Below are 14,107 nucleotides of genomic sequence, written 5' to 3'. Positions count from 1 at the left end.
TGTCATAGCAGCATACATCACAGGAACTGGCCCTTCAAGTCAACTTGCCCATTCCAACCAAGATACCCCATCTATGTTAACCCGACTCGCCTGCGCTTGGGCCGTATCCCTCTAAACCTTTCCTACCAACGTACCCTTTGTCTAAATGTATTTTAAATGTTGTTATAGTACCTGCTTCAACCACCTCCTCTAGCAGCGCAAACCATATACCCATCATTCTCTGTGTGGAAAAGGTTGCGTCTCATGTTCCTGTTAAATCTTTTTGGTCCATATTTTTGTAACTAAGGTTCGGGCAAACGGAAAGACCTATCCTTACCATCAACAAATCCCAATGTCGAGGAGCTTCAAAGAAATGACGGATGGTAAACTGACATGGTGTGAAGTTGGAGTGTACTTTCATCCTAATTAAAAAGGATAATGTAAGTGCTGGACATTTTTAAATATACCAAAGCATGATCTTATCCAGCAACTTGAATGACAAATTTGTAGATGGAATTCTCTTTAGTCAGATACATGAAACCAACATGGTATTGTTCTAACAGAAGATAGATCATCACCCCCCTCCCCAGATATTTAACACAAATTTCAGGGTGAAACTCAAGGAAGATATCGCCTGTCCCTCCAGAATAGGAAAAAGAACATTTTACGTGTCATTTCTCACGAGCCAGCAAGATCAGTTTCCTACCTGAATGGACTTGGTGAATCATGCACTGACTGAATACTGACCTGGTCAGTATTTTACAGAGAAAGAACAATGCAACCTAAAGAGAAATAGTGGTTCTGCTGAGAGAAACTTGCAGATTTACACACTGGACTTGCAAATCTATTGTCCAGAAACTGCTGCCAAGCTGCTGTCAACTTTCAAATCAGCAAACACAATTGCCTGACCATTATTCTTATTGCAAATATTACTATTCAAAATCCTGTTTGTATTAAAAAATTATACAAAAAGTGATCATAGTCTGCAATGTTGACATCAAGTTAAAAGTTTTCTGTAGAATAAAGAATATGGCATAGCGGGACTGATATTTGCTCTATAACACAGAGATGGAGTGCTGCAACTAAAATGTTTAATGGTCATGCCTAAATTGGAGATGCCTTTTAAAAGGACATTCCTTTTCCAAAATAAAATCATCATCAAACAGTAGTTGTCTCCCTCCTATGGAAATGAGGATGGTATATTTAAATGTCAGGGCTGGATCTGGAATCTGCAACCAGCACATCCCTAACCTTACCTTGACTACCGAACAGTACAGACCACCCCGTACACAATGGATTTGTTTTCTCGTTTAAGTTTATGCACTAATATTTTTTACAATCTTCTTTCTTTCATAATTATGTATAATTCATGTACAATTTGTTTTTTTTTGTGTGTCTATGTTCCTGTGGTGCTGCTGCAAGCAAGATTTTCATTGTGCCCGTGTCTCGACACACTTGTGCAGATAAGAAACTTGGAATTTCTCAGCAAATTGGTATTTTGAACATTAAGATATTGCTACCTGGCGCTCTCAGAATGAAACTTGTACAAAATAATTGAACTTCAAGTCCTACATGGCAACTTCCTCTTTAAAAAAAACCCCAAAATAAATCTATTTACATAGAATACATTTGTAACTTTGGTATAGATCAAAGTACATTACAACCAGATAAAAATACGTTACGAGAAATAATCAGTTTCTCCCAAGATCCATTCAATTCAAATATCAGTTTCCGCCAGGAATATTTTGTGATTCAACCATTAAAACTATAAAAGCTAAACATGAAAGCATGTTGTGCCTAAGTGGTTCCTGGTCATTTATTACATCTCAGCCAATTATATTTGACTGTTACTGTAGTTCTGACACTCAGGAAAAGTAAAGTACAAGATACCATAATTAGATATCTCAATGAGATTCAATTGTGCCAATGCTGCTGATAGAACGAGAAGGCACACAAATGATCAATAAATAAATAGCATGCGAGTACAAAGCTGTTCTCCAAGAGCACTGTTTTTACATACTTCACCAGACTTTTATTCTGTGTTTAAATATACATTGAAATTATACACACGGAACTTTACACATCAACCAGATTGGAATATTTCACAAATTACAATGGAGCCTCAGCCTCAGGTGAGCACACATCACACACTGCAAACAGTCACAACATGGAAACAAGAGTCTCAACAGGGAAGCATTACCAAACAAGCAGGTAACTGTCATTCTGAAATTACAGAAAGTTATAAAGGAAAGACAACATTTTAAAGTTGGAATTTAATGCCCTCATTAAACAGAATGGGGTAGCAATTTGAAATATTGATGGTTGAAATCGATGTCACACTGTCAACCTGGATCAAAAGACAACAGCCAGCGTAAATCAAATGTTTGAATGCATTATAGTAAAAAGTTGTTGGTGAAGCACAAATCAAGTAATTACTATTTGCCCATATTGGAATACACTGATAAAACTTTAAAAGTAATTTGCCCTGATCAGAAAAACCCTACATATAGATTTTTAAATTCTCTGTGCTTCAATTTATTACTATACATAGCATGATCATTGTTCAACAGATCAACAGTCGCAGTGGGAAAGCTTATTAATACATTCATTGCGAGTAATTTGTACACCATAAAGTCGAATAGGAACTAATTCTAAAGTAAGATATGACAATAAAGCAAGTGGAAAAAAGTTACATTGATCCAAATATTTCAGGATCTGAAAACCTTTAGTGCAAATCTTTTAAAAATATGTGGGGACATGTAGCTTTAATTTACCAATTGTACTGCACTTTCTACACAGCATTGAGAAACATCCAGCATGTTACTATACATACAACTGCAAAAGCATTTTCAATATTTAGTATTCACACATACAGAGCTATGCACAATGTTAAAGATGAAGATAGTTATTTAAATAGACACTTAACTAACATTCACTATAGCCCAGGATAATGTGATATTATCTTAATGGAAAGCCAACAACTAAATCCAGCTGCAAATGAGGTTTCAAACAGATTTTTAATTTCCAGATATTGAGAAAGGTCTGCACATTTTCTGAAATGAAGATCATAAATTGGACAAAAATAGACAGCTGCCTTTTAAAAAGTATCCCAATCAGTCTGTGTGGTCAGGAGAGGAATGAACAGGAATTCCAATAACTTGTTGAAAGCAATAATAAATAATGGCAGCTTCATCTTACACATCCCAGACTGAAGATCTGCGGTGTTTTCATCCAGCAATCTTCACAAGGATGAGAGAGAACTGATTAGTCAGCCCCAGCGAGTGGAACTTCATGTGGGCATCATATTATAGATAGGATACCTGGTTCAAACCCAATTCCTCAATCCAAGTCAGGACTTCAAATAGTCACAAGAGATTTATGAATTAATGCATGAAAGCGCTCACATTCCAATGACCAGTGTCTCATTGATGCTGTCCTGTGATCTTTGCAATGGTGCAACATACATACCGAGGATCTGACAACTGCATTGTAAATCAGCAGCACTGGGACATCATCTCCAAGGCATTCACTGATCCTTGGGCAGCCTGGCATGTCACAATACCAGTCTAAGTCAGGCAAATATTAATGAATGATGGGTGGCATCAATCCCTAATCAGAGGAGATATGCAGTGAGCCTAAATTTGTCACAACAAATTTATTTGTGAAGTTCATTGATAGCAATCTGAACCATTAAACGATTTGTTTGTTTTTTCAGGTCAACTTCCAGAAAACCAGACTCTGTACAACAACTGCAATGAACTGCGATAAACCTCAGCTAAGGCTACGGAATATGGCAACTCTCAGGCCTATACTCTTCATTTTGTTTCCTTTAGATGCAAATAAAAAAAGGTAAATGGATACCTTAAATTAACAAGATGTTCACATTATACAGGGCAAAGGCATTAAGAAAGAAAGAGACACGAGCCACATCGAAAAACTTAGTCACTTGAACAATGATTAGAAACAACATGGAAATCAGATAGTCAGTTCACTGAACTCAGATGTTGAGATCTAATCGGGTGCATGGGGGTGAGGAACAATCAGAATTGATACTTGTAATTTTCTTCAGAAGAGAAAAGCAAAGATAATAAATAATATCATTCAGTGAGCGCAACTATTTTCCACTATTTGCAACAATTTGCAAGTATTCAGAAACAACTGCTGGACTTTTAACGCAGAGCAACCACTGACTTCCCTGCTAATGGTGGGCATTCTGAACACACACGCAGAATGACTTCCCCTTGGGGCGAGTTTAAAAATAAGAGCAACTCGTTTCCCAAACATTTTCTGAACCCATCCTGCTTCATGCACTCAACTTTCACTTCATCAGTCACATTCCACCTTGTGCTTCCTGCACCCAAAGCCTATATTATTAAAAGTTACAACATTTATAGTGCTTTTAATAATTTGAAGACTGAAATATTTCAAATGCTGCATTTCTCAGATGTATCTGCCCGCTTCGATTGAAGGCCAACTGTCTGCCCTTCAATCCGCAACATGAAATTAAATAAATAAATCACAAGCTAGTTGCAAGTCTGGATATTCCCATGCTGCCCAAATAGAGGAGTCACGAGAGGCCTGAGTAGCTTATGCACAAGAACACAATACACGTTTGCCAAATGGGATCATTACATTACAAGAAACCATTAAGTGAACGCTGAGTTGAACCAGAAATTTATTTACAAGAGTCACAATTCACAACTACATTCATTGACACAAGACCATTTGTTTTCAGTGCATGCAGAAACTCAGCACACCACCTGTAACATGGTGTTAAGATACAGACAACTAAATGATCTATACATCATCACAATTCTTACATTGACAACACAGATCTTGAAATTTAACACAGATGCCCTTTACTCTTCGAAACGTCCTTCAAGAATGCTTTCGAAGGAGAAGGGAACAAACTTGTAACCAGAACCAGAGTAGAATTTGTTTTGGAACTCGATCCTGTGAAAAAAGAAAATATTTGTTGAGTGTTTCACAAATGGAAGTATCATACGCGAAAACATTTGGATGTTAATTTACCATACGTCACAAATTGCTTCAGTACATCAATGTACTGTTTGGTACAAGATGAATTCAATGTTAACATCAACACTGCAAGTTCAAGATAGTTACTCTGTTTCAGCAGCAAGGTCACATACAATTAACCAACAGGATAGACAATATGATAAGCCTTTCATCCTGCCCAAAGCACCAGCTTCCCACAAACCGAAGGCCCAGTAATGGATTGCAACACATTTCCTCAGCCACAGAATTGTTTAGTTTAGAGATATAGATACAGTGCAGAAATAGCCCACCAGGTCTGTGCTGTGCTGTGCTGACCATGTACACCAGCACTATCCTGCACACCAGGGACAATTTTACAATTACTGAATCACCAAATTGAACCTGGGTCTCTGGCACTGTAAAGCAGTAAATCTCCACTTCTCCACTGTGCAGCCCCAAGCATTTTACAGATCGGGAGTTTCAACTGGTTCAATAATAAGGTTATCAATAGCATTCCATTAAACAAATTGTACTTCTGCCATTATTTACATTTCTACTCAAAACTAAACAGGCAAAGTTTGTCTGGGTATTAATCATACCGATCGGCAGAGCAATGGTTCAATGCTTCACAGCTTATCTAAAAATTGCGATTAATTAATAAGAGCATGAAAAGAGGAACAGTCCATCATCTGGTCACTCTTTATTCATAGTCGAAGTGATTTTAGCTTCAACCCTATTGTTTTAGACTTTGTTTCTTACTTCATTGCTAACAACTATTTCTAATGTACAAAGGTGCACAAGATGTGTAAATAGATTTATAGTTCAACAGGGAAATCCTGCATCATGACCAGCAGAGGGCACCAGAAGGTAGCAGATGAATCGGATCACAACATTGCTCTTCTGGCAACTGAGTTTAATCAGTGAAACAGAATTAAAAATAACCTTCAGACTGGTGCAAGCTGGCTGTGTCTGTAGCAGAAAAATGGCCAAATCTGTCCTTTGCAGCAGACAGACTGAAAGTGGACAAACAGTGTAGGGTGAAAACAGTTAAGTGCAATATTGAGTTCAAAGAATAGCAAGCCCGAGTCTGTACTACATTTTGTACATTAAAAGCAGAATAAAAATTGATTTTCCCTTCACATACTTTGATGAGTATTAAAATTTCTAGGAATGTGTTTACAAATTTAGATGCACTCCTTCTGAATATATGGTGCTATAAATGTTAAATGTCAACCAGATAGCTTGCTCCAGCCATTGGCTCTGCCTACAGAACTGAACAATCTGAAGAGTAATGGCAGTAAAAGTGAAAGGCCAATATGGATAGGCATGTTCATTTGATATTTGACAAAAGCATCCACATGCTTTATCTTTTTTAGAACACACCTTGTAGTACGATTTAAAACTTTTAGGCCACACCGTAATAAATTATGCTTGTAATTTTGCTTGGCCTTTGAGTATGGAAGCTGCTGATATTTGTCATCTGACCTTTGATAACATAGCGTTCCTTGAGTAAACAGTTGAATCAAGTCAACACGAGGTACCATCGTTTACATATGGACAACTATTGCACACATCATAATGAGCAGTGCAATTTCATTTAACAGATCAACCTATTAAACTATTTGGTTACAGTACAAAAGTTCATGTATATTTTGACTTCCCTTCACTTTTAACAAAATCCTATTTAAAGATTTTACAATGATTATTTATTGATGCTACTTCTTTTTGATGAAGGTGGAGCCAAAATTGTTTGGATTACTGGAAGCCTTACTAACAGACAGCTGTTCCGGTAACATCCCACACACTGCTATAAACAGAATGTGATTACATTTGCTCTACATCTGCTCTGCAAATGTGTGTGTGAATGCACAGAGTAAATCCGAGCTATGAACAAACAACTCCAAAGATAAGACCGATTCCTTCTTCAAATACTCAAAATCACCTTTGTTATAAAACAATGGTTTGATCTACATATTATTTCAAAAGCACTTCAAGGCATCAAAGATATCTGGGGATACTTAAATGCCTTGCATTAAAATGTACATCACGATAACTTCTGAAGTGGACTAAATCAAAGTATCAAAGTCCATTCACTGGATATATCGATGTGCCCCACAGCAACTGAATCACATATTCCACATAAAATAACTTGTTTGCAAATATAGCAGCCATTTGCACACAAGCAGTCGTGAAGGTCAATTGGACTGATGCTGAATGTGGTTGATAGTTCAGAGGAAGGTGGGGGGGGCGCAGATGCAGCTGGGAAGAGTTTGTAACTATACCCACTTCCTCTTCGAAAAGTGCCAATAATCTTAACTCAGATAGGGTCTGAGTTTATCAATTCACAAATTATTATTTGATAACTTAGTGTGTTCATTGCACAGCCTGCAAGTAATGGCCGAGATGTTGTGCTCAAGTCTAGGAGCTGCGGCAACTCTTCACTTGGTAACGAAAAATTAAATACAGGATAAAATAAAAATAAAATGCTGAAAATACCAATACTAAAGTTAGATTGCAGCTGTGAAGAGCGACTTTATCAGAACTGGGAGAGGGAAATGCAAATCAGTTAAAGATGAATGTGACATTGTAAAGGATAATGTGCTTGTTAAATAGATATTTGCATTCACAGTGGAGCATGAAGTTAAAAATACATGTTCCATGGCACACCTAGACATCATGGGGAAAAATACATTGGATTTACTACAGGCTGTAAAAAAAAATGGTGTGGGAGAAAATAGGACATCAGTCGTAAATATTTGGATCATTCAAGGCAGGAACCAGGAACATAGGAAAGTCCAATTAGAGTTCCTCCATAAAGTCAATAAGACACCAAATATTATTTTGATTATTTCTCGTTGATAATGGCTGGAATTATCCAAAAACCTATATTAGGTTTATAAAAATACATAACTCAGTTGCTTTCTATCAGATGGTAATTTGATCAAGCATCTTTTAACTACAGTGACTACAACCTCCAACGGTGTTACTGTCATTGATGTTTAAAACCAATCACTATTTTAAACATTTAGATCACGGAACAAATCACACTGAGATCTCTACTCTGTGCATTTATTTTTGCAATAAGATACTCAAGGGATTCATATTTACTGAGCTTGTTGACATTGCTGAGATTTAAATGTCCACAATTAACCACACCCTGTTGCAATATACTGCCATTTTCACTTTCACAGCACTATCTAATCCACACCATGTTGAACAGGCATCTGCTCTATTTACACTTTTTTTTCATCTTTTGTTTGCAATGTGATTGAAAACACGTTGCCTTCATTGGTCAGTCATGGTGAGCACATGCAGCTGTATAAAACTTGGTTAGGCCACATTTGGAGTATTGTCTGCAGGTCAGTACCCTGAGTGCATTGATTCCAAGTGTTAAAATTTTTATGGTTCAATAACTGACGTGCAAAATCTTTGCTGCGTCAGGCTATTCAAGCAGGGCACAATCCATAACAATCAGTGGAACTTCCATCAGGGGAACCACGCAGTGAAAAGCTTTGTTTTGTATGCTATCCAACCAGATCAGATATCAGATATCAACCATGAATATAATCAAGTCAACCTCAGGTACAATAGAGCAAAGGGGAAGATGCAGAGTGCATAAATATAGTTCTCAATGGATAGAACACCAATGGAAGTTTACAAATACTTCACTGACTATATCAAAGCCAGCCAGGAGGAGTGAATTTGGAATTTCAGAACTCACCAGTGCAAACGAAGGGCATGCAGAAATGCAGAAAGACCCTCCATGATGAGGAGAATTGCGATTGTCAACACAGCAAAAGCAGCAAATATGAAGACCAACGCAAAAGATCCACCAAAGTTGTTTATTGACAGTCCAACGCGCATGACCATAGTCCACAACACTTCCGAGAGCTCTGAAACAGACAGACATACAGTTTATTAATTCATGCATTTTGCCAGAGGAAATAGTTGAGGCAGGTACAATAATATTTAAAGACACTTGCATAGGTACATGGATAGGAAAGGTTTAGAGGGACAAATCCAGGTAAATGGGAATAGCTTAGATAGACAAATCGGTCAGCATAGACGAGTTGATCCGAAGGGCTCGTTCCCATGCTGTATGACTAATTTTGAATTCATTTTTAAACGCAAATGGATGTTTGATGAACATCAAATGCATTCTCAATACACTTCAAAACTTAGGAAAAAGTCTGCACTGAAATCCTGGCGGAATTGAGGGAGTGCATCACTGGCAATGATGTTACTCCACTGAATAGAAAGCCTCTGTTTAACATTTGTCCAATTACTTCAGAAAATGATAATCATCTCATGCTATCATTTGAAAAGGAATAGGAAGCACTGTGCATCAGTTAATACTTCATTTAGCCATACAACTAAAATTGTTCAACTCATCATTTGCCAAAATTTGGAGAAGGAACTGCATCCTATTTAAGAAACCGTTCCCGTCATCGTAAAAAAATAATAATTTACAGTTCAAGATTTTGCACTGGTATAGAAACAGTTCCAGCTGAACACCGACATAAAATTAATCTCAAATATAAATGTGTCCGTTTCTTACGAAAGTGATTTATCTTGCCTCTCCAGCATCTCAGCAGCGGAGGGGAAGAGACTTAACAAGCTGATCAGGAAGGCCAGCTCTGACCTGGGTTTCCCCCTCGACTCAGTACAGGCAGTGGGAGAGAGGAGGATGATGGCAAAGATAACATCGCTGTTGGACAACGACTCCCACCCCATGCAGGACACTGTCACTGCACTGAGTAGCTCCTTCAGTGACAGACTCCTTCACCCCAAGTGTGTGAAGGAGAGATATCGGAGGTCCTTCCTTCCCGCTGCTGTGAGACTCCACAACCAGCACTACTCCCAGCAGACCAGTCAACAGACCAGTTAACAGTAACAGCAAAAAAAAAACACAGTAAATGATGATAATTATCCTTATCTTTACTTTTATTTATAATGAATGTCTCTTGCTATCCACTTTGTTGCTGTAACATTGCAAATTTCCCTGGTGTGGGACAAATAAAGCAATATATTATTATATTATCCCTAATTGACCATCAAGGTGAGAGATACAACTTCCTTAAACTGAAATATTTATATTTGACATGAATTTGATGTTGGTGCTCACCAACCTGTGCAAAATCATGAAATGTAAATTGGTTGTTTTTAGAGGCAAAATTCATCCAAACTAAAATATTGAAACTCTGTGTGAAGTAAGATGACCCATAGAACTGAAAACATACACCGGTGACAGTTAAAAAGCTTTAACAACATTAAAATTAGAAAACAGCCATGATCATATTGAATGGCGGTGCTGGCTCGAAGGGCCGAACGGCCTACTCCTACACCTATTTTTCTAAATAAAATAATAATTAATTGAAAATCCTACACATCAGTTAAGATAATTTACACTTAACACAGTTGGTTGCTCCAGATACATCCGTGTTTCACATTCAAATGAGGAACAGACAAAATGAACAATGAACAATTCAGGTCAGGACATTATTCAATTGCCGTTACAATGGGATCTTGCTTAAAATTTAAATTTAAAATTTGTTTAATTCAATCACCAGCATGCATATGCAAGTTGAATAAGATATTACCCCAAAGCCTATCAAGTTAGGCCAATAGTGATGGCATTTTGATGAACAGCATCTCTCACTGTTAAGGCATTCAGTAATGGCCCAATTCTGACATCATTCCAATTGCTAACCATAGCAAAAGATTATTGCAGCTCCTTAAGGTATATGAATAACCAAATCAAATTAGGTAGCATTGCAAATGGTGATTATTGTATGAACCCAATTATTGCCCATTCACTTGATTGGAAATCTGCCAATCTGACTTGCAAGGCACCAGAGCATACATTAATAATCATTGGCAAACTATCATCACTTCACTAACAAAATTGAAGTAATCACAATCATATCACGTCACTTCATAACATGTGTGCAAAGTAGCTTGGCAGGGGGATAGATTCTAAAAAAACCTTTTAGAGTATAATTGACAAGGCAGTATTTTTAATGCCTTGCACATCTTATACTTAACATTATTCTTAACTTTTAGTGTGTTGTAATCTCAAACAGCTTGTTAATAGTTCGCTCTTTTTGCACATGTTAAGCTAACATCTATGAGTCAGAATTGTACAGGTTGAAGATGACTCCAAGACTTTTTTAAATTAATTTATTCAAGGGATATGAGCTTTACAGCCTGAGCCACCATTTAAATGCCCATCCCTAATGGCCCCCGAGAAGGTGGTGGTAAGTTGCCTTATTGAACTGCTGTGGTCCTTGAAGTGTAGGTATACCTACTATGTAGGAGCCATTTATGCTTAATTCAGTTATTGTCATTGTGTTATGGCTATGTTTTAATATTTCTAGTTTATGTCTTTTTTGCCTGCTTGTGGGTGTGACTTAATGCGTAATTGGGAGTGTCTAGATGGGAGGTGGCTAGCGTGGCAACAGAGGTTGTGGGTCAGTTTAGACTCGGAGGATGGTGAACATACAGTTCTTTACCACGCGCTCGTACCATGCGCTCGCACCAGCTATATTTGTAAGAACCATACGGTAATAACTGCAAGAATTTCTAGATATTGTTTGAAGAAGAAACAGTTGATAAAGTACGGAAACTGATGAATTACTCTATGATTTGTGCTACTTTAATAAAACCAATTAATGAAGAAAAGGAGTTTGGAAGATTCGTTTTGTCATATCAGGGTGCGACATGTGCGTAAGCTATAACTACATTTCATCCCCGAGAAGTAATGGCTATCGAAGTGGGATTTCGAGATGGTATAGAAACTGCCATTACAAATACTGTTAGGGATGGAGCTTCAGATTTTGATCCAGCAATGGTGATGGGGTGATTGCAGGTTGGTGGCTCAGTGGGCAAAGACCCTGTTTCCACGCTGTATCTCTAAACGGTGACGGAACAGTGGTATATTTCCAGGTTAGGTGTTTGACTTGAAGGGCAACCTCTAGGTGGTAGTTGCCCCAAGACTTTGACTGCCCTTGTAGAAGATACAATCTAGATCAGAGGCATTAACCTGGTTGCAACAGATATTAAACATCCAGTGGCACATTTCAGGTTTAGTTTAGTTTAGAGATACAGCGTACAAACTGGCCCTTCAGCCCACTGAGTCTCTCGTGCTGTAAGGCAGCAACTCTACCGTTACTATATGGTCATCGCATGGAATTCTCCTCATTGTTATTTTTACCTTGGAGCAGGACTAAATAAGACATATGTAAAAATCATGTTCTTTCACCTCACCTACGAATTTATTGCAGGAACTGCTCATACAAAGTATAAACGTGTGCTGTACTTACGCGCATGAGCCAGACTGAGTGCCCACAATCGCAAGTAGGAGGCAGTATTAGAAACACATCCCAAGCAGTACTCGATTGTATGGATGGCCTGATGGACTGCGACATCACCAAAGTTAAACTGTAAACCACAGATTAAGCACATGGAATATCACAATGGGAAGAACATGCAATATGTGTGTTGCTTCATCAAAACATAACTTGAAAAAATATTCTGCAAATGTGCAAAAGTTCTAAGTTCCGCTTTGGGTACGTTAAGGAAGAAATGAACAATGAAAATGGAATTGAGATTTCGCATTCAGCTCAGAGACCAAGTGCTGAGAGGAAATTATTTCTACACTTCCCCGATGTGCTTCACCCCCTACATCAGGGTTCCATTAACAAAAATACACAAACCAGGACCTCATTCCATGGAACTAAAATATTACTCCATTAAATTTAAGATAAAGAGAAACTTCAAGAATTAAAAGATAAATCTGCAAATGAAGAATCTAACAGCAAGGGCTTAGTCTGAAAATTAAGGTTAGACCAATGGAAACAAAAAGTTGGCTTACAAAGGATGGTGGTATTTGGGTACTGACCTTAGGTCAATTGTTAAATTTGAAATCCAGGACTTACAGTTCCTTGTTAGCCAATTGTAATAGATCTTTAAATTAATTTACGAGATGAGTGATTTACCGATCATCTCACATTGCTGTAAAAAATGACAGCAGCTTACTGTCCTGCTGGTGAACATGGGAAAAGATTGAAATGTATGCTGTTCAATCACAGGTCACCCACGAGCTAATTATATGGTAGAACTGGTGCAAACTCTGATCAATTCCTCTTTCCTCTACCTGTACACTTCTATTGCACCTGTGCAACTATTTTCATAGCAGTTATCTTTGTCATGTTGTCAATAAAGACAATTTAGGCAGCCTGCAATGTTGCGGATTCACACAAGTATGAAAGTGTGCCAATGCTACACAAAGATGATTGGCCAAGACCCTTGTATCAACAGTGATTCAAACATGTTCCATTGAGGAAGGAAAGGCAATAGCCAGCATCCTTGTCTTATTTCAGGGTAAAGAAAAGCATTGAGATTATAAACCTATGTTGAACAGAGGTGAGAATGCTTATGACATTCTCAAGACAAAAAATGCTGAGAACTTCTAAACTCGGCCTGTGGTTATTTCTGTGATCGACCAATATTGGATAGAGGTATCTGACCAAAGGATGGAACTGTGTTGAGTGATATACAACATATTTCAAAACTAAAATGTCAAAACGTAACCTCCTGAAATTGACGATGAAATAAACATGCAATGAGAACAGCCTTACCAATTGTTCCTCAGTTGGCTTGCAAAGAAAAGTTACATGTTTAGTTAAAGGCAATGAGAATATGAATGTCAAGTTAGTAAATATTAAGTTGATAAAAATGTACTATATTTATGAACATATCCTTTTTTGTTGGGAAACAGCAAGGGAATACATCTAAATTGCTAAAGATACAGTATATTCAAGATCATGTGTTTACTTCCTAGACTTTTACCAGAACCTTGCGAACAAAATGATGAAGATTCACCAAAATAAATAAATCAAAATCAAAATTCATTAAATCTCCACTAAAGGCACGGAACCTGTGGGCAGAATGGGAGTTGGTTCAAAACAGCAACAATTGATGTTACATCAAGTCATATTGTTTGACTATCTTTAACCAATTTAAAGGAAACTTACAGAAATTTGAAGATAATCAGCTTGAAAGAAATTGAAAAAAGGACTCAACCACACACATTTTCAGTCATTTCAATATTCTAGGCTTTCGTTTTCAAAGT

General features: G+C 37.5%; 1 protein-coding gene across 4 annotated transcripts in view; it reads right to left on the bottom strand.

Annotated features, from left to right (window-relative positions):
- Positions 1-1,962: 1,962 nt before the first annotated feature.
- Positions 1,963-14,107, bottom strand: part of LOC144607498 (V-type proton ATPase 116 kDa subunit a 1) — a 51,315-nt gene continuing 39,170 nt past the window's right edge. For 2 of the 4 annotated variants that reach the window (XM_078424379.1, XM_078424381.1), the window contains exons 19-22: positions 13,614-13,631; positions 12,297-12,414; positions 8,696-8,867; positions 1,964-4,932 (exon numbers count right to left, since the gene is read on the bottom strand). In XM_078424379.1, the coding sequence (XP_078280505.1) occupies positions 4,839-4,932; positions 8,696-8,867; positions 12,297-12,414; positions 13,614-13,631 (402 nt within the window). In that variant the 3' untranslated portion in view covers positions 1,964-4,838. Of the gene's footprint in view, positions 4,933-8,695; positions 8,868-12,296; positions 12,415-13,613; positions 13,632-14,107 lie in introns of all 4 variants that reach the window. The other 2 variants (XM_078424380.1, XM_078424382.1) reach the window with 2 other exon arrangements.

This window comes from Rhinoraja longicauda, chromosome 29 (assembly GCF_053455715.1).
Source record: "Rhinoraja longicauda isolate Sanriku21f chromosome 29, sRhiLon1.1, whole genome shotgun sequence".
In the NCBI taxonomy this organism is placed as follows: domain Eukaryota; kingdom Metazoa; phylum Chordata; class Chondrichthyes; order Rajiformes; family Arhynchobatidae; genus Rhinoraja; species Rhinoraja longicauda.
This window is presented reverse-complemented; position numbering and strand designations above follow the sequence as displayed.